The following is a 26,271-nucleotide window of genomic DNA, read 5'->3' on the forward strand; positions in this document are numbered from 1 at the left end:
GAAATGAAACCGGTACACGACGGTTGTAGCAATCGAGTCTTGTTAATGTGTATCAATGCATTCAGCCATCCAAGCTTAATTGCTACCGACTCTACTGTTGCATTTCAGTACACGACAACAATTATTGCTTATTGTTACGCGTTAATCGTATGCATACTTCTTATTCCAACATACAAAATGAGATTGACAACAATCGATTGATAATAATCTATTACTTATTCAGTTATCAAACGAACAACAAAAGAATAATTTAATTTTTAACGAGTGACAATAGGATACATTCACTACGATCGCAGACTCGGATTGAAATTTGAACCTGGTGCATCTTTTTTTGTAATATTGAAAACTGCAATATTTTTTACCAGAGGATGGGACGAGGGTTATTCATAAAAGCAAACGAATCCAATCTTAGATGCAAAAGTATATTACTTTTATATAGTTTAATCCTAGTTCAATTATAATAATTAAGATAATTGGGTACATATATAAATATATTTTTTAAATTGAATTCGTTTCAAAAGACACGTCAATATTTGTGACAAAATAGGTATGATCTTAAAAGTTACCAATATGAATGATTTTCATTGTTTAGTTATTACTTTTGCACATCGATTCACTTCTTCAAGTTGTATAAATAAATTGCTACTATAATACAAAACGATTGTTTTTACATTTACTGTGATATGATTTTTATGTGCATAGGAAAAAAAGCTGAGAAGTAGAATGGAATGAGGATTGTGGGATTGAAGCTGTGATGGCAAGAATATTTGCTTTTATATTTTAATAGTTTTATGTGTAAAAGATTATGCACATTACTATTTTATTTGGAATAATGTTCAATTACAATTTAACATGTGAAAATCGTTCCACTGTGCAATAATGATTACATATAAATGATACAAAATATGGAACATTTTATTTCTCGAAGAAATGAATCGAACTTGCAAAAATTAATATTACTGAAAGAAACAAATGCAATTATATAAAGCTTTTTTTTTTTTTTTATAGCTATTTTATGTAAATCCAATTGATACAATAATTTGATGTATCGATAAAGACCTCTTGCGTTTAACATGTCTAATGTGAATATTTGAAGCAAGAACAATTTAGATAGGAAAGAAATCCTCTATTTTGAACCGGCATAATAAAATAAGAACAATCACTCCCTACAAATTGATTAAGCAAGAAATAAAAAATAATGAGTTAGCGCAATTTAAATAAAGATTACTATTTAATTTCTAAATGCAATTTCCTCTACCTGTCATTATATATACAATTGCCTTCAATGAAATTAAACAAAATAAAATTATTTTGTTTAAGTTACATTGTAAACAATATCAATAAAATAAAAGAAAGAATGAAAGTTGTTTTGTGAAAAGAAAGAAAGAAAAACCATTTTATAATATTTCTCTTATACTCTGATGGTGTACTGTGTAAAAATAAAATTTCTAACTTTATTCTAGGGAAATTATATCTGTCTTGAGCAACTTCTTTCCAAATATTAAATAAAAATATTGTATGATAAAAAACGTTTATTATCATAAAACAAAAGCGTAATATTATTTGAAGATACCATATTATATAAACATATACAGAAATGTGTAACTCTCTTATCATTTTTTTCGATTTTGTTTTTCAAGTTTACTATTTTTTTTTTTTAACAATACACGGATATATATAATTAAGTATGAAATCAATTAAACATGTGATCAAATCCTGGAGGAGGTAAGTGGTCGTCGTCAGGTCTACGGCGACGTGGTCTGAATAGATCTATGTCGGGTGGACCAAAAGGATCGAATCTTGCGCCGGGTGGTATTGCACCTCTGTAATAAATTCAAATATGATGAAAAATGAATTCAATTATGATTGAAAAATGTAATATATAATATAAGTGACATACGGCGGCAATCTTCCAGGTACTCCTAAACCACTCGGTAAACGTCCACCTGAGGGACCAGTAAACGGATCGAATATCATACCACCACCTTGTCCAAATGGATCAAGGTCTCTAACTCCTACTCTTGCAGGATCATGTTCAGGCGCACTATATATTCATAGATAAATAAATCATTTTAAATAGTACATATAATAATCAATAAATAGATATAAAAACCATTAAAATGGAATATTAAAAATAGAAAAAAAATAAGAGGCTACAAATTTGTTGTAATAATCTATAATCATTGATTATAAACAATTAATAGATTGACAAATCGCATTGGCATCAAATATGCACAATTAATGTATTATATAAAAACAATTTATATATTACAAATAAACAATGAAACTGTGGAACAAAATTTGCATTCTACATTTGAAGTTATCTTCAGTTATGCTTAAAATCAAATAAAATCTGTAAAGCATATAAAGAAAGCTAATATATATAAATATATATTATAATTATTATTATTATTGTATATTAAATGCAATTATCGCATTGATTCTTTAAGAATTATACTGCCAATCTTTTTCACTTTGAAATTCAAGAATCTACATTAATGTATAAAAAAAAAAAAAAAAAAAAAAAAAATGTATAAACATACACGTATATTAATCAAATTGACGTCAACTTACCGATGTAATGGGTGAGGATCAGAACCTACCCTCAATGGATCAAAATCTCTACGTGGTCGACTTGTATCTGTTTCGAAGGAATGTTGGTTGCTTGATGTGGTTGTTTGAGTTGTTACTTCTTTAGTATTTCCATATATTGCGCCTACAAATTCTTTTTGTATGCTATGTAAAATTGTGCGATATGATGGTATCACAGTTTCTAAAGGCCCATGTAATGTAGATACAGTTTCTTCAATAGGGAACTGAATATTAGAGATAGAATCGTCATGGTGTCTCTATGAAAACAATATATATTGAATAATATAAATTGTGAACAGTTGCTGTATTTTAATAATAAATTATCTTTGGAATTTAATTATAACTGTTTCATTTACCAGCAAGTTTAATAACAGATCCATATCTGATTTGATTCCAAGAAGTATATATAATTTTTCATCCTTAATATAACGTAATGTATAATTAATTTGCGAGTTCCAATCTTTTGGAAGCAATTCAGATCCTTTTTCTGATGCATTAAAAGTTTTCTAAACAAAAAAAAAAAATATAAATTTGTCATTTTTAGAATTATTAGCAAGTATTAATAGTAATAAAAATAATAGAAATAAGGATTTATATGTCAGGAAAATTTCAATATATAATAGTGTGTATATGCATATATATATATATATATATATAATTTATCTATAAATCTTAATAAATTATATAAAACAAATTATAAAAAATATACCAATTTATTGTGCAAATTTATCACAGGTTAGAATATTTAAAACACATCGAAGAAAATATTACACAATACTATTATAATGGAAAAATATAAAAATATATAAAATTTCGATATTATTGCAAAAAGTGATGCAATATATTACAGGATATTTAAATAAAGACTTACTTCGTCTCCGATGCCAATGCACCGGAATCCACACTTCATCAAATACCAATGTACAAATAAGATTATTATGTCTTCTTTTTTATGGATTTCATCATGATGCACTTTTTGCAAAAGCTCAAAGCCAAACGTATTAATTGCATCTGTCATCTCGATATTTACCAATGGATTAGCTTGCAAATTTTTCACAAGCAATACGCCATTACCGACATTAACTATTATCTGCATTCAAGATTCAAGACTCAGTTGCACTTCCGCATTTTGAAATGACAATTTGTGACAATTTTTCTCACCAAGAATATTGCAAATAATTCTGAAACAATTAATTTAATGTTATGTCAAATTTTTATATTATTAAATTATAAAAAATTCATAGTCTTCAATTTTTGTTAACTTTCAATTGTGCAATTGTGCAATTCGTATATGTGCAATTAATTGCATCATGTGTATGCATGGATATATTACACGTATATATACGGATATGTTACAATCTGTTGCTTATGTGTATCTTAAGAATGAGAGTGAGAGAGAAAGAAAAACCAGAGACGGAAAGTGAGTGAGTGAGCGAGAAAGAGAGATAAATGAAAAATATATCCACACATCACGCACCATATGTAAAAACATAGATCTTTTTATACATATAAAAATATATTTATTCATAATTATATATTCATATTGACAAGTCAAGAATTGCTAAATTTAAGTTTAATTATTAATTAAATAATCATATTGAATTTAAAAATTAATAATCAGAGTCAGCATCAGTGTCCATATCATATATAGATTCTGGTTCATTACCATCAATTTCTTCTTCACTTTCAGGTTGCGATTTATCTTTTTGATCTAAAGCATATCGTCTCCAAGGAAATCTATAAAACATAAAATACTTAAAAATTTTCTTTTTACTTTTACAAGTCACGATAAAAACAAATATGATGCGATATTATACCTGATTTTTTTATCAAAACATTCTTCAATAAAAAGATGAGAGACAATTTTTGCATGATTTTTGAAATGCTGGTATTTTGGTGTATTTTTAAAGGCACAGATCAAATAAGTACATTTTTTATTAGTTGTATTTGGATCAGGTATATATCTGGCACCCATACTAAGAGCTTTCCTTCTAATTTCGTCTCTCTGCGGATTGATGTATCCACTAAGGGAGAATGTGGCATTGCTGAACAATTCTTTGAATCGTTTTTTAGATTTTACAGGAACATTTGCTTTCAAAGCAGTATTTTCAATAGAGGGTACTGGTAATCGTTGACAAGTTATACACAGCTGATCTTGTGAATCTTTGCAACAGTTAGAACACTTTTGTTTTTTCTTTTCATTGTATTGTGTATTTGGTGAATCTTTCAATTTGCTTAAAGATCGTTTTTTATTAGAATCTTGAGCATCATTCTTCTTAGTATTACTGCTTACTGAAGGTACAATATCTCCAAAAGGAGTTCTGACAACTGTTTTTTCATTTGATACATTTGTTGCATTTCTATTTTTAGTAGGCGTTTTAGCTTTATTTTTTGACTCTTGTGGCTGAGTCTCATTTTTTCCAAAAACTTGATCGGCTTTTCCAGCTTCTAACTTTTCTAATAATGGTCTCTTTATAGGTTTTTGCTCCTCTTGACATTTAGCAAAATTTTCCATTGAATTCCTTTTTATTTGTTCACGTAACTCGTTCTTATAGTCTGTCTGTTTGTTTTCTGTTTTACTAAGAATTTTTTCTTTCATCATCTCCATAGGTGTTTTCATAACTTGTGGCTGTTTCAATTTAAACTTGCCAAACACATCTAAGCCTAAATCAACCATAGAATCTGACCTTAAAATGATATATGACAGTCCAAACAAAACTTTTAAATTTGCAGATTGCATGCAAGTGACTTTGATTCGATCAAATTTAATTTTCAAAGTATCTGGATTTAATTCCCTTTTTGTAAATAATTGTACTTGATCCTTGAATTTATTATTTGCTGCTTCATCATTTGTCATAAACTTATGATTCACTATAACTATCCAATTATCAGGTTCAGACAACGTAGATCCAGTGATGATTACTACGCAACTCTGAAAATTGCCAATATCAATTCCCGTGATGTAAGAAGGTTCAACCAGCTGAAATATCACTTGAGCAAGCATTTCTCCTGGCTTGGCACATCGCCATGTGGCCTTCCAATTTTCTGAATTATTTTGGAGAAGATTAGAGGCAGGATACATTGGATGTTCCGAGGAACAGCTTATTATCTTTTCAAATTTGACAATCATTTTTATAAATTCTTAAATACCTATTTTTTCAGTACTTCGAAATCAGTTTTGTATTAATATTTTTCTGCTTACATTATACTGACTAATTATAATTAACAATTTGTAACTCTCTTAATAAATGTTTAAGATACCGCCAAATTTATACATCTAACATAACCTACGTCACGTGTTGAAATCATTCGTGACTTTTGTGTATACTTTAAGGCGTGATTACACTATAGGTTGCGGGTTCGGTTGCGGTTGGGGTTACTGTTGGACATTGGAAACCAACCAATCACAGCAAAGCAACCTTTGTGTAATTTAGGGTTTCAAAAGAATTCTTGCAATAGCAACCAATCAAAACAAAACTCTCACGTCATTGGTAAACGAATAGGGAATTTCTCCAGTCCCAAAAGTTTCGGTAGCCAATCATGCGAGACGCTTCTTTCTTGTCAAGAATCTATAGATAGGCATATATATATTTGATTTAAAAGGAAACTGCCGGTCGTCGGATGGTCGGATCCGTTTAAATCTGTCAACCGTCGCTGGCTGGTAGATTGCGTGATATTGATACGTTAACACGCGAGTTTTTATTTTCTTCAATTATTTTAATTTTTATTACGTTACGTGCGCAAAAGTGAATTGATTATAAGGAAAAATGATGAGAACAAGAATAAAATCGAAAACTGAAAATCCATCAGCCAGGTAAATAAAAAAAAAGTATTTTTGTTGAGAGTCATACGTTTCTCCTGCCAAAGAAAAAAAAGGCACTATTCTCGTCATTATTATCAATTCCGTTTCTAATAATAGAAATTTAATTTTTTAGCAGTACGAGAAATGTTGGGACTCAAACTCCAGAGTTTGATAGTGAGATAACGCAGTTGCAAGAGCAACTGAAACTTTTACAACTTCAATACGATGCTTTAAAGCAACATATGAAAACACCTAATAAATCTGGCACTTCTACACAATATAAACGGCTTTACACGCAAGAATCATCTAAAAGCAATGCTACTAATGAGAAACATAATTGCAATTGTAAAGGAAATTGCTCGTCACGAGTGTGCGGATGTGTGAAGAAAGACAACAAATGCAGCTCTTCATGTAAATGTAATAATAAAATATGTCAAAACCAGGTAATATTTATTGTTATTTGAAGATCTGTAGAATTTTTTATTTTATATAACGTTCAAAAAAATTTTATATAGAAATTAATTTTATTTAACACAGGAATTGAAAGATGAAAACAAGGAAAATGCTAATAAGAATGATATGGAGACTCCTAAGAAACAAAATACAAAGAATGAAGCTACAAATAAAAACTTACAGAGTTTATTTAGCCCTGATCAGACATATAAAGATCTTGAAGAAACACAAATTAGCAATATCCATTTTAATTTCAATAATAAAAATGATACTATGATGAAAAACTTACAAACAGACAAAACTTCTAAGACAAACACTGTAACATCAAAGAAAGAAAGAAAGAATAAGGAGCAACAACAATTAGCAGCAAAGATAGTAAATGACATAACAGATAATACAGAAATAACAGCTACTAATAATGTTTCTTCAAACAATGAAAATGTGGTAATAAATGTGAATAAAATAGCTTCTTTTTGTATTCTAAAGTTTATTTTAAATTGCACATTTTTGAAATATTTGATGTGTAGATAAAAAATATTACAAAGAAAAAACTTTCATTAAATATAAATTATATATATGTGTATTCCATAAATATTATCAAAATTGTTTTATGTTATGCTTTTCTATCTCTAATATAATATTTTATATTATTGCACAAAGACGTGCAAACAAAAGATTAATGATTAATAATTGTAAAATGATTCTGAAATATAATTTCTTTTTATAGGTTTCTGTTTGTATTCAATCACATGGTAGGGTAATTTAGCTTGTTTTTTTTTTGCAGGAAATGTTTGATCCAATGAAACCGAAACATCAATTATCACGAACACCGCCAAACAATAAAAAAGTTACAAATGAATCACCAGAGATGGAAAACATAATTGAGCCTCAACCACATCATGAATCAAATAAAAACAAGAAAATCATATCATCTATCCAAGGTATGTCACTACTTTTAATTAAACAGAACCTATAAAGAGAAATTATGTTTCAGAATCATTTTACAATCATTAATCTTTTGTTTGCACGTCTTTGTGCAATATATAATAAACAAATGTTGCATTATTTCTAAGCATTTACAATGTCTTACTGTTATTATTTTCATTTGTTAATTCCTTTCCTGATCATGTTACTTGTTATATATTACTATTACTTTTGGTTTTTAACATTTAATATCTTGATAATATTAATTAATAGAGATTAATTTTCTATTAAAATAAGATTAAAGAAATTAATAAAAGAATAAATTCTTATTGTCTATTTTCTTGCATATTTGAGACTCAATTTTTAGATGTTAAGTAGAAATTAATAATTATATTTTTTATACAATAAGTTTTAGATATAAAAGAAGAAAAAGTTGATTGGCAAGAGCATACTGCACAACTTGTTCCTTGTAAAAAATGCAAGAGAACTTTTATGCCATACCGGATCCAGAAACATGAGGCATGTTGTAAAGGGAATAAGTAAAAAGGATGATAAAAAAAAATAAAAATAAGATGAAATAAGTGAAAAAGTATGTTGTAAAAAATTAATAAAAGAATCATTTAGATTTTGTATAAGATTTTATGTAGAGATATACTTTCTTATGTAAATAAAAAAAACATTTTATGGTTCGGACAACACAATGATATGTACTAACAGTAATAAAGAAATATATAAAAAAATATATCTAATGAATTATTATAATCAATGTAATATATAATCTTTCACAAAAATGCAATTTCATAAATTTAAACAAACTGTCTTAGAAATATGTATATACTCTCAATGTCCCATACAAAACTAACATTTTCGAAGAAAATAAGAGCAAAGAGTTTATTTTTGGCTATTAAAACAAACAAAAAAAAATAAAGAAATTATTTTTTATTCTTAAATTTTAATATAATACGATTAGAATAAGAGCAATACGAAAGATAGATTTTGAATAAAGAAAATGCTCTCTTCCTTTGAATTAAAAATGTTTAAAAGAAATCGATAAGAAACATAATGTATTTCACATATTATACGTATATACATATTTATACATATATTTTACATATTTGTATATATATTTATATATCCGTGCATTTATATTTCTTTTACGACACACCAAGTTCGTGTGTTCCAATCGTTCACGTGACGTGCGCATTGGTCATCTTGCATCTTGCATCATTGGCACACTGCACACTGCACTAGTGTATCTGCAATTTACTATATGTGTGCGTATAAAATCGCATCTTTCTATCTTGTAATTTAGTTGGAATAAATCATAAGAGTTATGTGTCTACAAAACATTCGTGAATTTATACGAAATAACATAATTCTCTAATTAACATCCACTTGTAAGAAATTTAACGTCGAATAAAATATAAACAATTGGTTGTGGTTATGACAACTGTTATTGGTGAAACATAACACATGTATCTGGCTAAATGAAAATGATGAAATTACAAGTATAGAGTACTTAAATATTTATAATTATATATATATATATATATATATATATATATATATATATATATACGTGTAGCAATAGTTACAAACATGTTACTAATATTTTATATTATCTCTTTCAGAATGTTCTCTAAATATGATTTTATGATAAGGATGATATTATGCAACACTGTATATAAGATATTTATCTTAAATTCGAGAGATTTCTACAGTATTATATGAGATTAAAATCAACATTGACAGTATGAGAAAATATTATCAGGCTGCTCTAGCTGTGACAGCGGTAATAAGTCTCGTATCTCTACTCATCTACAGACACGAATATAACAGATTAAGGTATGTCTTAGAAGTGTTTAATTACTTTGGTAAGCCTGGGCCAAGAAGAGATATAAATTGTACCAATCCGATATTTACCACATTCAATACAAAGTTTGACGAACCGATTTCCTCTTGGCAACGCCTGGAGGATGATCTCTACATATATTCTGCGTATAGTATTAACAATAAAGAGATACGAGCGATTGGACTCGGGACTATAAACAGCGTTCCAAACATGCAATGTCTCGTCTTCTTCGAGAATGAGAGTAAACCTATATTGGGAAGTTTTAAATTTATCCCCATTGGTAACGCAATGGCTACGAGTCTAGGGGAAAGTTCAAGATACGGAGGATATCATTTTGTTTGCACATATACCAGTAATGAGACTCCAACTGGAATAACATTTGTTACAAAGTCTAACAAGTATCTCAATTATGCACCTATCTTTCCTATAAAAGTGCAGCCACGAAGCTTGAGTCACAGTAGAATAGGAGTGTGCGTGATGCAATCATCGATGAAACCGACACAGTCAGCAGATATGATAGGCTTCATCAGCTTCCATGCATTGATCGGAATGGATAATTTTGTCGTATATGACTCTGGAATTTCAAATGAATTTAATAGTAAACTAAAAGAAATGGCTAATGATTTAACTTCCTTTTGGAAGTTTACATATACTGTTGTACCATGGAACTTCCCTTTCACAGAGATTAATCAAAATGTCATAAGAGAAATTCTCGAGACAGATTGTTTATATCGTACATACAACAATGTCGCTTATGCTGTTGTTCTCTCGTGGAACGAATATGTAGTTTTAAAATACCATCATGCAATGATTGATCTGATGGCAGATTTTAAACGAACCAAGTTGATAGCCGACCGTTATAAGTTAAAAATTTCAACCTTTTGCACGCAGCAAACTGACAATAAACAATACGCCAATTCTACGTTGATAGTATTAAAGAAGACGAAATCCGATATAAACATTTTAGAAGATCATTATCTTTATATACACAAGCCACATGCGACACTGCAAAATTCCCACATATACACCAAGGAAATAAAAAAGGATTTAGTTACTGCAAATCAATATAAATATTGCGACAATTACAAGGGCAGTCGAGAAGTAGAAGACTTTACGATTTTAAGATTCGCTCAAGATATGCAAAATTCATCAATTCTTAGGAAATATCTCGGACTTTACAGTGTGCTCGATGCAAATATAAAGTGACAAATAGATAAATATAAATATAAAGATACAAATTTTAGCGCAACTGATATATTAAGTTAGCTAATATTTGCACATTTTAGATAATGTTTCACGTTTGCGTATTGCTTAATTCATACATATATATATATTTCATAATTATATATCGTCTTTCATATTAGGTGCCTTAATCGTTACATTATAGCTATAATTAGTCAGCTATTTTAATATTTTGTACATTTCTCAAACTTGAGCTAATAATATAAATAAAATATTCCTTATATTTGTTACTTCCAATAGTTTCATGTCTTGGTTTTTTTTATATCATGATAGTAACAAGTTACATGCAACATTCATAAAAATGATAATTTTATTATAGGTATATATGAAATATTTATAAATAAATTCATGATTGAATTGAGTAAAAATACTATTGCGTTTACAATTTTCAAACTTATGTGATTCTAAATTTTGAACAGATAATTAAACTTTGTTGATTTAAGTCATCATACTGGAAATAGGTAAAGTATATAATAAAAGAAAGAAATATAGCGAAAAGGGTATTATAATCCTACTAAAAATTCATAGAAATTTATTTTTAAGCAATTTAACATATATTTGGTATATATCTAATTGTTATACATCTTTCAATCTAGAAATTTAAAAAAGTTTACTTCAGTCGTTGCATTATAGCCGAATTTTGCAAACCAGCCTCTTCTATTGTTTTATCTTCTGCAAGCTCTTTCGTTGGATATACAGTCAGCAAACCAAAATCTCTTAGAGCATACTGAGGTCTCATCCTGATATTATGTGTTAAGAAAAAGTTTTTAATCCAATCTCTTAATTATTTTAGAAAGAATTCAAATAGAGTTAAGAAAGATTTCAGATTAAAGGATACGTTATTATATATCGTCTAAGATCGGCGACTGTATGCGACAAATTAAATTGAGCCTTCACGACACTGCCGTCCGCGAGACGAATTTGTAATGTTGTCGTTGGCTTTGAGGTATCAACGTTCAATTCTTTTTTCGCTTGCGTTTCATTGGCAGCTTGATCAGCAGGATCTGTTGGAACTGTCATACCTACAGTAGCTGGCGAGGGACTGAAATATTAATGTACAAAAATGAAATCTCTTTAAGAAATATTGAAATCTGAAATCAACTGTAAAATGGAGAGACAGTAATAATATATGTATAAAGCACAAGATGAATTTTTACCTTCCTAGCATATGCCCTTTTCCAGAGAAAGCTTTCACCTTAGTTTTTGATGGAACATATATCTCATGACGATGATCCTCCATATCGAGTCGCACTTCCGCGCCTTGCACTTGTTGACGAATTTCTGCCGGGATTTCACCTCGTCTAATGGCAGCTAGAAAATCTCTGTTATCAGGTTCTTCATATGATCGAATCTCGCTATCATTTATTGTAAATCCATCCTTCCATAATTTCAATGTAATAAGACCATTTGAAGATTGTGGATCTACGTTTGCTCCCATCACCACTGTTATTACACATATATATATACATATATATATATATATATTAATAAATATCGTTTTATCCATTTTATGTGTCAATTACTTTCAAACAATAAAAAATTTAAAGATACCTTCACTATCGGAACTAGTTTGACCTAATTTATATCCTGTGCCACTGAATGTATTTGGCCTCTGTTGACCTCCCATTTTTGGGGGATCCGCAGCAATCGATTGTTCCTGACAGGATTTGAACATGTCGCTAATAATATCTTTCTTCTTCTTTCCTGGTCCTAAAACTTGCTGTCCACTGTGTTCAGAACCTCCAGCATAAAATGCTTGTCCCTCCTCCTCGTCGGAACTGCTATCTTTGTTCTGAAGATCATTTAATGTTCCAAATCTAGGTTTCGGTTTAGCACCTTTTGATTCTGTTGAATCAGATTTTATGTTCTTGTTTGACATTGTGTCCATTCTATCTTGTAATTCTTCTTCCTGTTGTGTATCAATAGCCTCAGTCACTAATCCGGGCAGTTCATCGTTTTCGTAGAAACTAGCAAGGGCAACCTGCAAAAATACTATGTGCCAACGCATGTGACAGAATTGTTGAAAAAAATGGAAACCTTACAATGTGTCAAGCTTCAACACACAATTGTAATCTTGTAATTTTCTCCATAAAGGTTATCGTTGCGACTTATTTATTTTCGTGAATCTACACGAGTTACAAGGATGAAAACAAATCTGTATTGTATGACAAAAACAAAATGTCAGGAAACAAAGAATGGATCATCTGGAGAAAGGAGAGTGTTAATATGGCGCAATAATAGGTTAACAAGAAACACTGCACCGAAACGTCCGAGAGAAACGTTTACGACAGGAAGAAAATTCCGAAAAAAAAAAAAAAAAAAAAAAAAAAAAAAAACATCACTCTTTCTTTTACGAAAAAAATTTCGTAAAAATGTGCTGTCTCACCTCGAGCTGCCAGGCGGATGACTCGAGGTAAAATAGCGCTCTCTCGGTTTCGACGCCGGTTACGTCCGCGAATTGCGAGACCAACTCATCGCGGCTCGCCATTCTTTACGAGATTCAATTCGGCACGTATCCACTGCTCTTTTCTTCACGATCTCTGCCAACTCCGCGATATATCCACCCTGAATTTACCGAGACTGAACGAACGCACCTTTCTCCGTTCTCCGTTCTCCGTTTTTACCTCGATCCGTCTGTCACACAGTCTGTCACAGTCTGTCATTCCATTCGTTGACGCGGAATCGAACCGGATGTGCACTGTGGACGATCGGAGGAGGTCCAATTCAAATTCGTTTGAAAACATATGTTTCCGTGTTTTGGAAACTCGCGTTATAAATACGGCTATTCATCTTTTACTTGTCCCTTTTATATACTAATCTCTAGTTCTAGCATTTTTTTTTCAATAATATAAAGAAATGTGTTGCATTATTATTTTATTTTCTTAATTAAATTTCTAAATGTTGTATTATATATTTTATTTTATTGAAACGACAAAGCGAATAAAAACAAACAAACATACCTATGCAAATTTATAATATAATATTTCTTAGATAAATATTATTGCAAACATTTATTTTAAGTTCAACCTTTTCATATTTTATTATATGTTTTCTATACGTTTTACCCTAAAAAAAAAAAAATATAATTATAAAATTTTGATTTTGAAATGTTTCCGAATTATTTATGTTATATGTTGCAACAACTGTGCTAATATTTTGTAGATTTATATCTCTGCAATGTTTTTGTAATGTTTCGTTGCTGCAATTTAATTGCAATGATCTGTGCTGTACGGGTAGAGAGGTATCCTTAAAAATTATTCATCAACTTGACAGAACAATGCTGTGCCACGTTTCACCCAATGCACGTATGACTTGTCAGTTTGTAAAGATACGCTCGCAATATAATCTCTCATCTTATTCATATCGATGTCTATTCCGTTGCAGCCGATTGTCGGTGAGATATATATAGGACATTCATAAGTATTATCAACAGCTCTTTTCACTACACTAAATGTAAGACGTATCGGTGGCATGTCGTACCAGAATATATTTGTCAAACTTTCGATTAATATCTGTCTCTGCGTATCCCATCGAGCGCCTGATAAGCTTAAACCATGAATGTAATATGTATCTTCGTCATCGCCCGTAGAATCATCATTTGTTATTCGAAGATCTAATTTAATCTGTTCGATGGGTACATCGCGACGTCGTGAGAATAAGAGGAGAATCGCGGATAAAAATCTTTTGCAGCAAGATAACGCATCGAAATAGATAATACGAGGCAGATCGGTATCCCGCCAATTTTCTACAAAGTTTACACGTTTCAAAAGTAGTTTGATATAATTTGGCAAGTAATTAGTTACGATATCCATACTGATCAGCCTCCAATCGCGTGGAACTTTGTTATGATATATTTCTACAGACAAAGCTTCTAAGGAATCGGTTAAGATAATCTCACCGTTTAACGCTAGCTTTAAATTATTCAGGGAGTCTGCAATCACAATTAAAACTTTGTTAATTAATTCGGCTTCGTGGATGAGAATCGCGTTTAATGGTTCACGCGAGCTAAGAGGGTATCTGTTACATATCTCGTTGACATTAAACAAAGAAGGCAATTTGCTGTTGATTTCGTCAATTGTTCGCAATACTTGATCTTGTGCTACAATCTCGTAGTTGGATGATCCGATTTGATCTAGATAAGATATCGATTCTAAGAATTCTCTGGCGATAGCATTGTCTTTTATAATAAGAGCATTTTCGTCAGAAGCGAAAGCTTCCGGTGATGCGTCCAGCTGCATATCGTTGATGTGTTTAATGATATCGCGATATTCGCATCTTTGAGGTACCGATTGTTCTATACAATTGGAGAATGAGTATTCGCTGTCGTTGATAACATGAGTATTGCAGAAGCAATCCAATAAATATCCTAAACACCTTTGATCGAAACTATCTACGATCTTCCCGCCATAATTACATTCTCCGATAAGATAGAGTAACGTGTCGAACGGAATATTATTATTCTCCGTCTGGTTGATTAAATTCTGCAACTGTCTAACGGATATTTCAAAGTCGGCGTGATGAAAATTGTACGGCACGTTCCATCCTTGCGGCCCGAAGTGTCTTCTCTCTCGGACGATTCCGTGGAAGAAGCAAAGTCCGTACAGGAGTTTGGAGAATTCCTTGTCCCTTCCGGGACACCCTTCGAAGAATTCCTTACTGTTTACGGGCTCCGATCGATATGCTCTTAGCAAGCTCTGTTTCAGTCGAAGCGGATAGTCGTACGCGATCTTCAAGCTGTTTTGCAGGACGCTGATGGGAAAGTCCGAGATGGAAGAGCTGGAGAGCCACAGACGGAAATCCAAGGACGTACCGGATAGATTCAGGTTCTCGCAGATTTGCTCGAGTCGCGGGGTCCACGAAACGGCGTGGTGACAGTTTTGCAAAAATATCCATCCCCCTTCTTTCCGCGCCTCTTCCACGAGAACATCAGCGGTATTTTGCCGCGGCCCATCGCCCATCGACAAGGAAACGAATTTCGAGGTATATCCTCTGGCACTTGCGTATGTGGAAACGAGCGACAGGGATGAAGTATAGCTGGGCAGGATAAATATAATGGGCGTGAGACAGTTTGATTCTGCGAACGATTCCGAAATCTGACGATGAGGATATGAATTGAACACGTCCTCCAGCATGCTGTCTTCTATCAGTTGCATTATTTCCACGACAATCTTGTCGCGTCTGACGATTTTGACAAGCATCAGCCTTTGAAACTGTGTCATCCTGTCGGCCCACGGTCTCGGCATCAGATGGCTTCGAAAAGGTATCGCGTTGCAATATTTCTGCCAAGCCGCGCTGTTTGAACGAAAGTCACTTGCCAGTTCGCTTAATTCGGCTACCGTGTCGTTTAATTTGCAAATTTGTCTCCATTTATCCGGCGATAACCACTCCGGTGGCGATTCCATCGGAACTGCATCACAATTGCGAACCGCGTGCGAAGAGACAAAAAATTCGACTTCCTCTTGCGTAGTCTGTCGAGCATCCATCAAAATTTTCACGCACAATAAAAACGAATACAGGAGTTTATGTTTCTCGAACAGCGATCTGCAGACGCTGGAATGGAGATTTCTCGTAAACGAAGATTTGAGAAACTGCAGTCGTTTTTCGAGAACGATGCTTCTGTTTGACATCTCGATCGAGGTAACGTACAGTTGAATAAACCACGAGAACGAAAAACGATACATGTGATTTAAGTTTGACAGGGTAGTTAACGTATAGAATAAACCTGCGCAATGATCGACCAATTGTAAATATGCATTTCGGAACTTGTTAATATTCTCCGTCATTAATTTAGCTGCCTCCTGCCTCTTCATGATATTCACAGTGAGGGTCTTGGAGGAATCCAAAATCTGTATCGCGCTTTCGTCCTCTAGGATATTCGTGGTGGTCGACGAGAGAGTGCTCAGAATGTTATCCTCCTGTTGTTGAAGAACTTTCTTGTTAGCGGCATCCTGAATACGGAGCGATTCAAATTTCTCTTGAAGCTCCGGTCTCTCCTTTGCGACGACGATGTCTAGAAGCTTATCCCGAAGAGTTCCGTCTAGCATCGAGAAATCGATTACGGTGAGTTTGCTGAAAACATCGGCGGGATAATCTGGATTCGACAGTCTTGTGGTGATATAAAGTCGAAAGTTTTCCGAATACTTGAGAGATTTCGCACCAATATCGATACACCAAGCTTCTTCAGTCTTGTAAATATTTTTTAACAGTATCGGTTCCAGTCGGGGAGCGATTTCCAGTCGCTCCCCGACATTCTCCAACAGAACCGGCACGCCGGTTTCGATGTTTCGCTCGATGACTGACATGTAATCGGAATCCGTCAGTTTAACGACATCCAAATCATTTTTCTTTTCGATTTTTTTGATCCACTGATTTATCTGGTTCTGCGAATCGATGAAGAGGCACCACTGCTCTGAATTCTTCAAAATGATGGCATTCTCTATGGCGAAGCGATTTTTAGATAGCCCGCAAAGTTGCCAATAATTTATTTCAATTTCCACACCGAGCACGCTTACAAAGTCATATGTTTTAGTATAGGGTATCTCGCAAGTCTCCATAAATTTCTTCCATTTCGTCAACATCTCGTCTCGAAACGAGGTGTTGTAAGATGCCATATAAGCTATTATTCCGCACGATAGTAACATGTCGCCCACGAGGCTGTCATAATTCATCTGTAAATCATGAGCGCACTCCATCCAACGACTCTTCTCGCCACCCAAACTGGTGATCAGTTTCTCTGCTTTCACCAATTTGGCGGTGCAGGTCGCCACTTCTGTCTCCAAGTTCAATTTCTTCTGCAACGTTTGCCGCAGACTATCATTAAGTGCCGCCAGTTTCGCATTCAAAGCAGCCAGCGTTTGGCGTTTCTCGTTCAGGAACGCTTCGGCCTCGTCACACTCTGTCTGTGCTTCCACTAGTTTCTTTTTCTTCGGCGCGACCACCTTCGCTACCTCGTCGTACGACACCATGGCGCGAACCCATTTGCAGAGGCCCTCGGCGGCGCTGGAAGCCTTGGCGACTATATGAGGCGTGAAGCTGCTGTCCGTCATGTATGTCTTCTTGATGACCTGCATCACCGCAGGCGCTATATTGTCCTTGTCATAATCTTTCAGGTTCTGCAAAAAGTTCATGTCACCCAGAATACGTTTACTCGGGCCCCAGTAGTCTGTAAACTTTTTGCCGGTGACGGGATCGATAGTACGATCCGGCGGAACGCCCAGCATCACGCATACGGCAGCCATTACCAGCTTGATGGTGTCTGGTGGATTCTTCATCGCTTTCACCAGCGTGATGTCTGTCGGCTTTAATGTGTTCAATGCGATAACCGCGTCTTCTAGAATTGGTATAGCGACGGCGAGCTCGGCCTCGCATTCGGTCTTGAGAACGCCTGCAATTTCCGCCTTCCTATTTGCTATTTCTTCCTCCTGCTTTACGAGAATCGTAGCTCGCTCCACGGTCACGTTCTCGTTCTCTACTTCCTTCATAGTAATCACTGTCTGTCGAGCAGATAGTTCCAATTGCGGTTTCAGAATCGTCAGAGTGGCCTTCATCTGTTCAACCTGCTCGGCCGCCAAATCTAATTTTTCTAATCCTGTTACGTATCTATTTCGCGACGCTACAATTTCTTCTTGCTTCTTCGACATCAGCCGTCTATATAGCTCAAGCATATGCAAAAAGGCTGACGACGTCACGTGAATGATTCTACCAAACATCTCGTGATATCTCAGACTCATCTCTCTCGCATTTTTGTGAAACTGCACGCAAACTCTTGCCGCACGAGCTTTAATATCTTCCTTTACGTTAACGTATTTCATACGCTTCACGGCGATTTCCAGCAGCGCTTGATCGGGCCAAATTTGATAAAAATTCACCGTACAGTGCTTCGCTAAATTAGGATATGAACATAAATACGTTCTAAAAGCAGCGTTAGTGGGATTAAAACAAAGGACAAAGTGTAACCGATTCTTGCATTGTTCCATAAAGTATCTCATCACCGAACGTGCGCTGATCTCCGCGTTTCGATTACCACCCTGAGCGTCGAGCCGCGTCGTCTCGATTATACGCTGTCTGTCCTCGGCAGAGAACAAATCAGGCAACTCTCCAGTGCTCAGCAAACAGCTGATGTCGCTCAAGAACGTGTCTTTTATTTGCCTCTCGTTCATAAAGTACGTAACGTCCTTCCGCAACGCCCCGCATTCTTGCAGGACTCTTCTCAAACCGTCCCTCCACGCGTTAAGGTCGTAATAGGACTCAGCGGTGGTTTCAAACAAACTCTGCTGTTGCATGAAGGCAGCGAGCGCCGTCGTGGACTTTCTGCCGGAACCTACAGTAGATATCGCTAACACGTTTCCGCCTGGAATGCTCAGAATTCTGGAAATCTTGATCAGAGACTGCAACATGTAACGACAAACGACGACGTTCATTTTCCTTTTGAAATTTGCGTTGTATTCCTTCAGATAAGCGACAACTCTGTTTTTCAAAGCTTCCATCGACGTCATCTCCTCGTATCGCTTGCACTTGCCGCCCTTCTCCGTGTCCATAAAATTTCCAAACATGAGATCGTCGAAGCTGTCCTTGTTAATTTGATTGTTCTCGTATTTCGGCAAATAATCGAAAGCGACTTCGTACGAGTCTTTAAAATTGCTCTTCACCGTGTCACGGATCTTTAGGAAGAGCCACTCCTTGTCGCTCTCGTCCAGCATGCGATCGTTGAACACGCGTAAGATTTCGTGTACCCACAATCGTATAAACGTTATCTTCGTCTCCACCGATTCCTTCTGGATCAAGCTGCATCCATTAATCACTCTGGATATATCTCGCATATCAAAGCAGTAGTGCATTTTGTTGGGCACAGGCCGCAATGTTTTTATCACCGACTTGTAAACGTCAATCGTTGCGTTTACTATACTAGTTACACTTGCCGTGACGTCTGCTGCGAACAGATTCTTCTTCAAGTTAACAGACAGTACGTTGAAATATATCCTAAATATATTATCCGTTGTAGGTGCAAGAATCGCATAAGTATTGAAGTGTCTCAAAAATCGAGGGGGTACATCTTCATCGATCTTTCCTGTAATCGCAAGGGTAAACATAATATCCTGTATGAATACTTTACCTAATTTATTTGTATCGTAGCAGTAATCGTGACTGAGAAGTTGACGTAACAATTCAAATACGGATCGTGCTTCTGGTCTCTGCGTAATGGCTTTACTCACATCATCCACAAAATTCACGCAGAACTGATTTTTTCCTGGACCGTAGACGGCGCGTCGTATCTTGTTTAACTTCGAGAGCAATAATTTCTGCGTTCTAGTCACCGTAAGCATGGAAGTAAAACTGAAAAAATTGCAGAGGCAATAATCTGGCAATCTATTGTCCAAGAGATCGTACATGATACTACTTTTTCCAACACCAACATCGCCGTGCAGAAGAAAAGGCTTTCGATATTTAACGTGTTTTAAGAACATATAGTTGTACTTTAAACTATTAATGCTTGGGACGTAAATTTGATTAAAAGTGGATATATCGGGGATTTTTTCATTTTTTAGCAAATCTCCCCAATATTTCCAGTTTCCGACACCCTTGAAGATATAAAAGTTTTCTTGAATTAGACCCTCACTGGGCAGCGTTACGTCCAAGTGTTTAATTGTGTCGGGTTTCGGAAATCTCGTATCTGCGCCAGTCCAAAGTGTCACGCAAAAAGCGTTGAATCGTGTTTGCGAATCCTCGATCAAGTTTCCGCCCAATCCCCAAGCAATAGCTTGAATTAAAGCGACCTGTGCCCATACGGCAAAGTGACTGCTTCTTCCCATGTCCTCTGTGACATCTTCGCAAGCGTCTCTTAATAATATCTCGAATAAATTTAAGATCGACGTAACAAGGTGTAATTCCCGACCCATAGATATATCGCCATTCTCTCTCAAAAAATCGAGACACGGATTTATCGTCCAGTCCAACAGGGCGTGTAATACTTTGTCATATCCGTTGTAAATGTTATGTTTCGCTATATGAGACAGCATGTGTGGTCTCCAGCCGATAGAGTCCGAGTCGATATAGATGGTTCCGCATCGCGACACTAAGCTGGGTGAGATTTCGGTCATGCTCGTCGTTTCAAAGATGATGGACATCGATTCCGTCACGGCAACACGTTCTCCACACGTTAGATACAACATTTCGCTCTCGTCGAGAATGGTGTTTAAATTTTCTAGCCACACACCGCTCAAGGTTCCATCGAATACCAGCCATTTCCGATCCGTCGATGTGTCTTCCGTGAAGCGACGAAATATGCTGGTACATAGGCCGTCCTTCCAAACATCAGACTTACCGCACAGATACCCGAAGAGCTCGTCGCTGTTCACTACTCCCGGCATGATCGTTTCGAGTTTCACAGCGGCGCCGATCTTGCTTCCTTGAGCTTGTAACAACAATAATGTTTCAGCGAGTGCGTGTAAAATTTCTGTCTTGCCACCCAGAGGATCGCTAATGAGTATGAGACCGCGATGAACGTACATTAACTCTATAATCTGTATGGCCTTTAACTTGAAGGTCGCGTGTGATATGAGAAATCTCTTGGCGCACACCCTTTCGAGCACCTTTAAAATCGTCAAACAATCGAACGGAGGCAAGGTATCGGATTCGGGAAAAACATCGCGCACGATACTCTGGAAGACAGGTATATCGGGTGTACATAGCTGTGGCATATTTATGTCTATCATCGAACGTAATAGTAAAGTGTATTCGTTTTCGTCCGGAACATTTTGTTTCATATCGATCGCGGTTGCAACGACGGTCTTCAGTGATGACACGCTCAAGTTGTAATGACGCTTCTCTCCCAAATGTTCGGATAACAGTTTATAAGCGACGACTAGCCTCGTCGCTAGCTTCTTCGCGTGAAAAAATCCCCCGGCGAAGAGTTCGATCTCGGCGATTCTACCGACATCCGGCGTCGTCATCGACACCGAACGAAAGAGCACCTTCAAATTATCTGGCAGATTGATATATCCAGATTGTGCCGGCTCAATGTTAACACATACGTGTCCAGAGACATTCAAGTTCAAATCGCAGCCCTCGAAGCTTGTCGTCTTCGAGTTAGAAGACATTGCCTGTTTTATTTGCATAAGATTCTGAGCTATGGCTGATAATAATTCCAGTTTTAATCGGTCGAAATTTTCGAAGCAAACCCACGCACCGCAGGAAACCATTCCTTTGAATATCCGTGTCACGCAATCGTAAGAGATGCTATTGTTGCAATTGATGATGTAAAATAGCTTTGCGAGAGCTTTCGTTAAACTTCTGATCGTCTCCGTTTTACCGCTACTCGTAGGACCCATGATGCTGCTGTACAAATGATAACGATAGGCCTGTAATATAGAACGAAAACATCGATCAGTCAAGGGTGTGTTTACGATACTCTGTCGACAATAATTATATTCATATCCGTATTCAATCGTTGTATCGAATACCGATATCTCGACAAACTTGTCGTTGCAATAGTATTTCAATTGCGCGACCCACTCGAAATCTGTTTGCTTAGCGATATTTCTATCCAGGAGCAGCCTAACAACTTCTTTGTGAGCCAACACGACAATGATCGATGACATCAGCAGATATCTACGTCGTCGCGTCAAATTATTTTTTAATTCGTTAGTTAGAGAAATTGTCCAATCGGCATATGTGGCGCACAGAGAGTTCAACATTGAAATATTTAACGGTGTGAGACACCTCTCCACCGAGGAGGTCCAATAAAGTTGCAAACCACAAACAATCGTCATGCTTGGAAAATTATCATTAGGAACGAAAGCCGAATCTCCGTCGTTCGAAAGATGATACTGTTGAATATTTTCGCGAACCGCATCTCTCATCTCTCCTTCGAGCTGAATCAACCACTCCTCTTCATGTTTGGTGTTGATAGGTATGAAAGAATTCAGATGTAAAATCTCTCCATAATTCCCGATGATCCCCCGAATACAGTTAAATTTATCAAATTTTAATCGTCTTATGCCGGCGAAACATTTTTTCACAAATGTATTTCGTTTTACCATATCGGTCGACTCGAACAATATCTTTTGAATTTCTGAATCATCGAGGAAGAAGAATCTCGTGAAAGACAATCTTTTAACATCTAGATAATCCCTCACGCCTTTGCTCGCTCTCTCCAATTTTTCGTTGATTTCATTTAAAATATGCAGTAAATCTGAGGATCTGTCGATCTCTCGAAAGCTTGGATTCGCCGTAAATCTGTTATTAATGTCCAGTAAAATTTTCATTGCTTCGAAATACAATAAAGTTTCTTGGTTTAGACGCGTTTCGATTCCCGGATAAGAGAATATCGGCTGCAGACGGAGTTTGCGGAATTGTATGCGTGCCCATCGATCAAGAGTTTCCTGGATCCTTGTGAGAACAGTGAAGAAGTCGATCAAGTCGGACAATATCGGCTTGACGAAATGAGATGCTCTCATTTCTTCGATTTTGATGAGATGTTCTCCGAGAAGCGCTTCGATATCATCTATATGTTTGAAAGTTACCGCACCAGACACCGCATCGGTTGACATTTCGAAGGATATCGGTTCCCATTCTTCAATCATCTCGGCCAGTTCTTGCTGAAGACGAAGCTCCTTGTTGGCGCCCAAACTTATAGCCTCGTATTTGTCGATATTGTCCATCAGATTCATATCGATCATTTTTTTCAGAGTTGTCCCCGCATTCGGTGTGAGATCAAAATTACATATCATCGACATCTCCTTCCAATGACGGACGCAGAGGGCCGGATTGCACATGCAGGTCGCGAGCGGCAGATAAACCTTAAACTTGTTAATGTCGTTAAGTGTCTGCCAGCACAATTTTAGCGGCGCGGGTTGTTGCATCGGGTCGGGATCGTCGGCGATGCCGGAAAATTTATACGACCTGTTCGCTGTCACGTCCATCTTGATGCGCGACTTCATCGTCTTACTCATCTCTGTGATCTCGTCTAAGTAATTCATAGTCTTCTTCTCGATAACGAACGCGTCCAGGCATTCGAACGGACCATTCAGCCAGACAGAGTTGTTCCTCTGCCACTGATAAACAGTACGTATGAGCGTATAAAACGGCACGATGGTCTCTCTTAATTCGGTTATTTTCGGAAACTCCGTTTCGGGAAACTTGAAAAGTCTCTCCTCTGAATTAATAACTTGCATCTTGTTATCCATGCGTTTGTACTTCTTTATCAAATCCTCGTAATGCTCCGCGTATTCCCCGATCTTGTTTATGTCGTCCATGTCGTCGAGGATAACAAGCTCTGGAAACATAGCGTCAACTTCCATATTTAACGTGTTTATTCGCCGTTGAAGATCCTCCTCCAGTTCACTCTTCATCGCTTCGCATAACGTATTATTCTGCGTGAATACTGGCTGGATATCGTGCAGCCAGTTGACAGTAGTCTTGTTCAAATCAACGTGCTCGTCCGTCAACACGGTAATCTCCATCAGTTTGCTCAGCATATAAATCGACCGTCGTATCTTCCGTTCCTGCTCCTTCATTAATACTTTCGAAGCTTGCGACATGTATTCGCTCAATTCTATCAGAGAGTTTGCATCCCTAGGAATATCCAGCGCCGTAGACTTTAGGTCCTCGAAGCTGGAACAGATCGAACGATTGAAATCTCGATGATACTCGACAAGCTCCATCGTGAGGACGTTTATAACGTCGTGGCAGATATGTCTCAGAGATTCCTTGGCACTGCTTTGCTCCAACTTTCCTACGCTATAATACAAATTAGAGAGCATACAATTCGCTTTGCTCAGATACTCGTTGTACTTGTATATATGCGCGAGATACGCATCGAAATCCGGTCGTTCGGAAGTTAAGGACGATATCCGACTTTCGACGCTTGACGTACATACGTCACCGAATTCTGTAGAAACAAACGCCACGTGCTCGTTGACAGGTCGAAACAGAGCGTCCAATATCTCCTCCAGACTACGATGTGATCTCTCGATGAACCAGTCGGCAGGTGCGATCTTTATGTACTTTTCCTTCGCTTTCATGTCCAACCATTCTTCCAGAGGCATCAGATCTTGCGCGATATTCGTGATGCTGCTGATGATATTATGATACGTCGAAAATACCTCCTCTACCTCCGGTTTAGTCACAAGCCGATCGCCTTCGCATACCAGCTGAAATTCAATTTGCGGACAGAAACGACCGTCTTTCATAACACCTATTATGTGATCGATCGATCTCATCATCGCATTGAGAATCTGCTGAACAAATATATTAGTGAGACATCGCATAAATCGAGGTAGACGTTTCGCGGAGATGCTCTTTAGTTGCTTTGATTTTTGCACGGCTTCAAACGTTTCGGTGTAAAATTGATTAGCTATCACTAAAGTACCTCTTTTAACGTCCTTAAGGATAATGTCTCGAAAACTGTGCAACGTTAACGTTCCAAATTCACGATAACGTTCAAAGTCGCAAATTACCGTAGGCAGAATACGATGCGCCGTATTTATAACGTGTCTGATTATCGGATGCGAGAGGAAATATCTTTCGGCCAACAGACTACGATGTTTTAAAAATATTGTCCGATCATACGTCGTATCTTTTTCGGTGATGCTCCACTTCGAACCAGCGGGAACGTCGCATTTTTCACAAGGGATGTGCCTTCTCTTGTACATTTTGCAGGATAATATAGTCCTCAGAACAAAGTCTTTCATGTCTTCAAAATATATTTCTTTTACTTCGTCTAATACCGAACTTATGAAAGAGGAATGTATTCGTCTGTCTTTGCGAGGTATCAATTTCAATATATTTCCCTCCCATTCTGTAGAAAATTCGGAGATGTAGATATCCTTTATGTAATCTTCCAATCTGATTTGTTTTAGATTGGAATTTGACGATGAGTAGTTAGATATTACGGAAATAGATTCCATGTTTTTCTCATGAGCAATCCTGCTACATTCACTGTTTGCCATTCTATACATGTGTGTTTTAAATCTATTCGTAATTTTTTTTTACAAAGTATTATTCGATAAATTTATTTCGGAGATTAATAATAAAGGTATCTAAAGCACAGTTGTGAATTATTACTGATTAGTTTCTTCTGCGTTCAAGAACTCGGCTCATGGAACTAAGTTTCTTGGATACCGCGAAAGTTTTATCAATATAGTGAATTCGATTTTCAGACAGTTAAACACTTGTACAGCAAAATTTCAGATTTGACTTTTTCATGGAAATTCAAATTTAGATTAAAATAAAGATGAATTAAAATTATTTAATTATTGTAAGATGCAAATATAGTATATTATATTAAAAATAATGTGCTAAAAAGTGAAATTTATATATAACAATAATTATATAAATATATAACTACAATCAAAATAATAGTTATAAATAATTAAATATATATAATTCTAAAAAATGAAATTTATGT

At 35.7% G+C, this 26,271-nt stretch overlaps 6 protein-coding genes across 15 annotated transcripts; 2 read left to right on the forward strand and 4 right to left on the reverse strand.

Moving 5' to 3' along the window:
- Positions 1-1,584: 1,584 nt before the first annotated feature.
- Pi31 (Proteasome inhibitor 31 kDa) lies at positions 1,585-3,703 on the reverse strand. Its single transcript, XM_072908361.1, has 5 exons — positions 3,464-3,703; positions 2,949-3,098; positions 2,575-2,849; positions 1,901-2,044; positions 1,585-1,823 (listed from the first exon to the last, which is right to left on the reverse strand). The coding sequence occupies exons 1-5, from the start codon at positions 3,686-3,688 to the stop codon at positions 1,694-1,696; spliced, it is 924 nt and encodes a 307-aa protein (XP_072764462.1). The 5' UTR covers positions 3,689-3,703; the 3' UTR covers positions 1,585-1,693.
- A 422-nt stretch (positions 3,704-4,125) lies between these two features.
- On the reverse strand, positions 4,126-5,901 carry Xrcc1 (DNA repair protein XRCC1). 2 transcript variants are annotated; one of them, XM_072908348.1, is made up of 3 exons: positions 5,743-5,899; positions 4,410-5,637; positions 4,127-4,329 (listed from the first exon to the last, which is right to left on the reverse strand). In XM_072908348.1, the coding sequence occupies exons 2-3, from the start codon at positions 5,594-5,596 to the stop codon at positions 4,203-4,205; spliced, it is 1,314 nt and encodes a 437-aa protein (XP_072764449.1). In that variant the 5' UTR covers positions 5,597-5,637; positions 5,743-5,899; the 3' UTR covers positions 4,127-4,202. The 2 variants fall into 2 exon arrangements, with proteins under 2 accessions (XP_072764440.1, XP_072764449.1); XM_072908339.1 differs by having other exon boundaries at positions 4,126-4,329; positions 4,410-5,901.
- A 275-nt stretch (positions 5,902-6,176) lies between these two features.
- LOC140676254 (uncharacterized) lies at positions 6,177-8,471 on the forward strand. 5 transcript variants are annotated; one of them, XM_072911146.1, is made up of 5 exons: positions 6,177-6,406; positions 6,531-6,837; positions 6,932-7,300; positions 7,632-7,788; positions 8,181-8,471. In XM_072911146.1, the coding sequence occupies exons 1-5, from the start codon at positions 6,360-6,362 to the stop codon at positions 8,312-8,314; spliced, it is 1,014 nt and encodes a 337-aa protein (XP_072767247.1). In that variant the 5' UTR covers positions 6,177-6,359; the 3' UTR covers positions 8,315-8,471. The 5 variants fall into 5 exon arrangements, with proteins under 5 accessions (XP_072767247.1, XP_072767246.1, XP_072767250.1 ...); XM_072911145.1 differs by having other exon boundaries at positions 6,178-6,406; positions 6,528-6,837; positions 8,181-8,469; XM_072911149.1 differs by having other exon boundaries at positions 6,178-6,406; positions 6,528-6,837; positions 6,932-7,222; positions 8,181-8,469.
- A 443-nt stretch (positions 8,472-8,914) lies between these two features.
- On the forward strand, positions 8,915-11,037 carry LOC140676452 (uncharacterized). 3 transcript variants are annotated; one of them, XM_072911519.1, is made up of 2 exons: positions 8,915-9,045; positions 9,403-11,037. In XM_072911519.1, the coding sequence occupies exon 2, from the start codon at positions 9,525-9,527 to the stop codon at positions 10,827-10,829; it is 1,305 nt and encodes a 434-aa protein (XP_072767620.1). In that variant the 5' UTR covers positions 8,915-9,045; positions 9,403-9,524; the 3' UTR covers positions 10,830-11,037. The 3 variants fall into 3 exon arrangements, with proteins under 3 accessions (XP_072767620.1, XP_072767619.1, XP_072767618.1); XM_072911518.1 differs by having other exon boundaries at positions 8,996-9,286; XM_072911517.1 differs by having other exon boundaries at positions 8,996-9,279.
- A 359-nt stretch (positions 11,038-11,396) lies between these two features.
- On the reverse strand, positions 11,397-13,510 carry LOC140676453 (NSFL1 cofactor p47). Of its 3 annotated transcripts, none has more exons than XM_072911521.1 (5): positions 13,252-13,510; positions 12,417-12,846; positions 12,023-12,176; positions 11,704-11,907; positions 11,397-11,605 (listed from the first exon to the last, which is right to left on the reverse strand). In XM_072911521.1, exons 1-5 carry the CDS (start codon positions 13,351-13,353, stop codon positions 11,476-11,478), a joined length of 1,020 nt encoding a protein of 339 aa, XP_072767622.1. In that variant the 5' UTR covers positions 13,354-13,510; the 3' UTR covers positions 11,397-11,475. The 3 variants fall into 3 exon arrangements, with proteins under 3 accessions (XP_072767622.1, XP_072767621.1, XP_072767623.1); XM_072911520.1 differs by having other exon boundaries at positions 12,023-12,308; positions 13,252-13,509; XM_072911522.1 differs by lacking the exon at positions 13,252-13,510 and adding an exon at positions 12,908-13,130 and having other exon boundaries at positions 12,023-12,308.
- A 494-nt stretch (positions 13,511-14,004) lies between these two features.
- On the reverse strand, positions 14,005-25,778 carry LOC140676169 (dynein axonemal heavy chain 7). Its single transcript, XM_072910951.1, has one exon. It carries the CDS (start codon positions 25,769-25,771, stop codon positions 14,120-14,122), a length of 11,652 nt encoding a protein of 3,883 aa, XP_072767052.1. The 5' UTR covers positions 25,772-25,778; the 3' UTR covers positions 14,005-14,119.
- Positions 25,779-26,271: the final 493 nt, after the last annotated feature.

This window comes from Anoplolepis gracilipes, chromosome 2 (genome assembly GCF_047496725.1).
Source record: "Anoplolepis gracilipes chromosome 2, ASM4749672v1, whole genome shotgun sequence".
Taxonomy (NCBI): Eukaryota; Metazoa; Arthropoda; class Insecta; order Hymenoptera; family Formicidae; genus Anoplolepis; species Anoplolepis gracilipes.

Excerpts from the sequence above, each read along its gene's own strand:
- Pi31 (XM_072908361.1), bottom strand. The coding sequence starts at position 3,688 with ATGCAGATAATAGTTAATGTCGGTAATGGCGTATTGCTTGTGAAAAAT. Across the intron at positions 3,099-3,463 it reads GCATTGGCATCGGAGACGAA|AAAACTTTTAATGCATCAGA; the intron begins GTAAGTCTTTAT and ends TTTTTTGTTTAG. Across the intron at positions 1,824-1,900 it reads GTACCTGGAAGATTGCCGCC|AGGTGCAATACCACCCGGCG; the intron begins GTATGTCACTTA and ends AATTTATTACAG.
- Xrcc1 (XM_072908339.1), bottom strand. The coding sequence starts at position 5,722 with ATGATTGTCAAATTTGAAAAGATAATAAGCTGTTCCTCGGAACATCCA. Across the intron at positions 4,330-4,409 it reads TGTTTTGATAAAAAAATCAG|ATTTCCTTGGAGACGATATG; the intron begins GTATAATATCGC and ends TATGTTTTATAG.
- LOC140676254 (XM_072911145.1), top strand. The coding sequence starts at position 6,360 with ATGATGAGAACAAGAATAAAATCGAAAACTGAAAATCCATCAGCCAG. Across the intron at positions 6,838-6,931 it reads ATAAAATATGTCAAAACCAG|GAATTGAAAGATGAAAACAA; the intron begins GTAATATTTATT and ends TATTTAACACAG. Across the intron at positions 7,789-8,180 it reads AATCATATCATCTATCCAAG|TTTTAGATATAAAAGAAGAA; the intron begins GTATGTCACTAC and ends TTATACAATAAG.
- LOC140676452 (XM_072911519.1), top strand. The coding sequence starts at position 9,525 with ATGAGAAAATATTATCAGGCTGCTCTAGCTGTGACAGCGGTAATAAGT.
- LOC140676453 (XM_072911520.1), bottom strand. The coding sequence starts at position 13,353 with ATGGCGAGCCGCGATGAGTTGGTCTCGCAATTCGCGGACGTAACCGGC. Across the intron at positions 12,847-13,251 it reads CATCCGCCTGGCAGCTCGAG|GTTGCCCTTGCTAGTTTCTA; the intron begins GTGAGACAGCAC and ends GTATTTTTGCAG. Across the intron at positions 12,309-12,416 it reads AACTAGTTCCGATAGTGAAG|TGGTGATGGGAGCAAACGTA; the intron begins GTATCTTTAAAT and ends GTGTAATAACAG.
- LOC140676169 (XM_072910951.1), bottom strand. The coding sequence starts at position 25,771 with ATGGAATCTATTTCCGTAATATCTAACTACTCATCGTCAAATTCCAAT.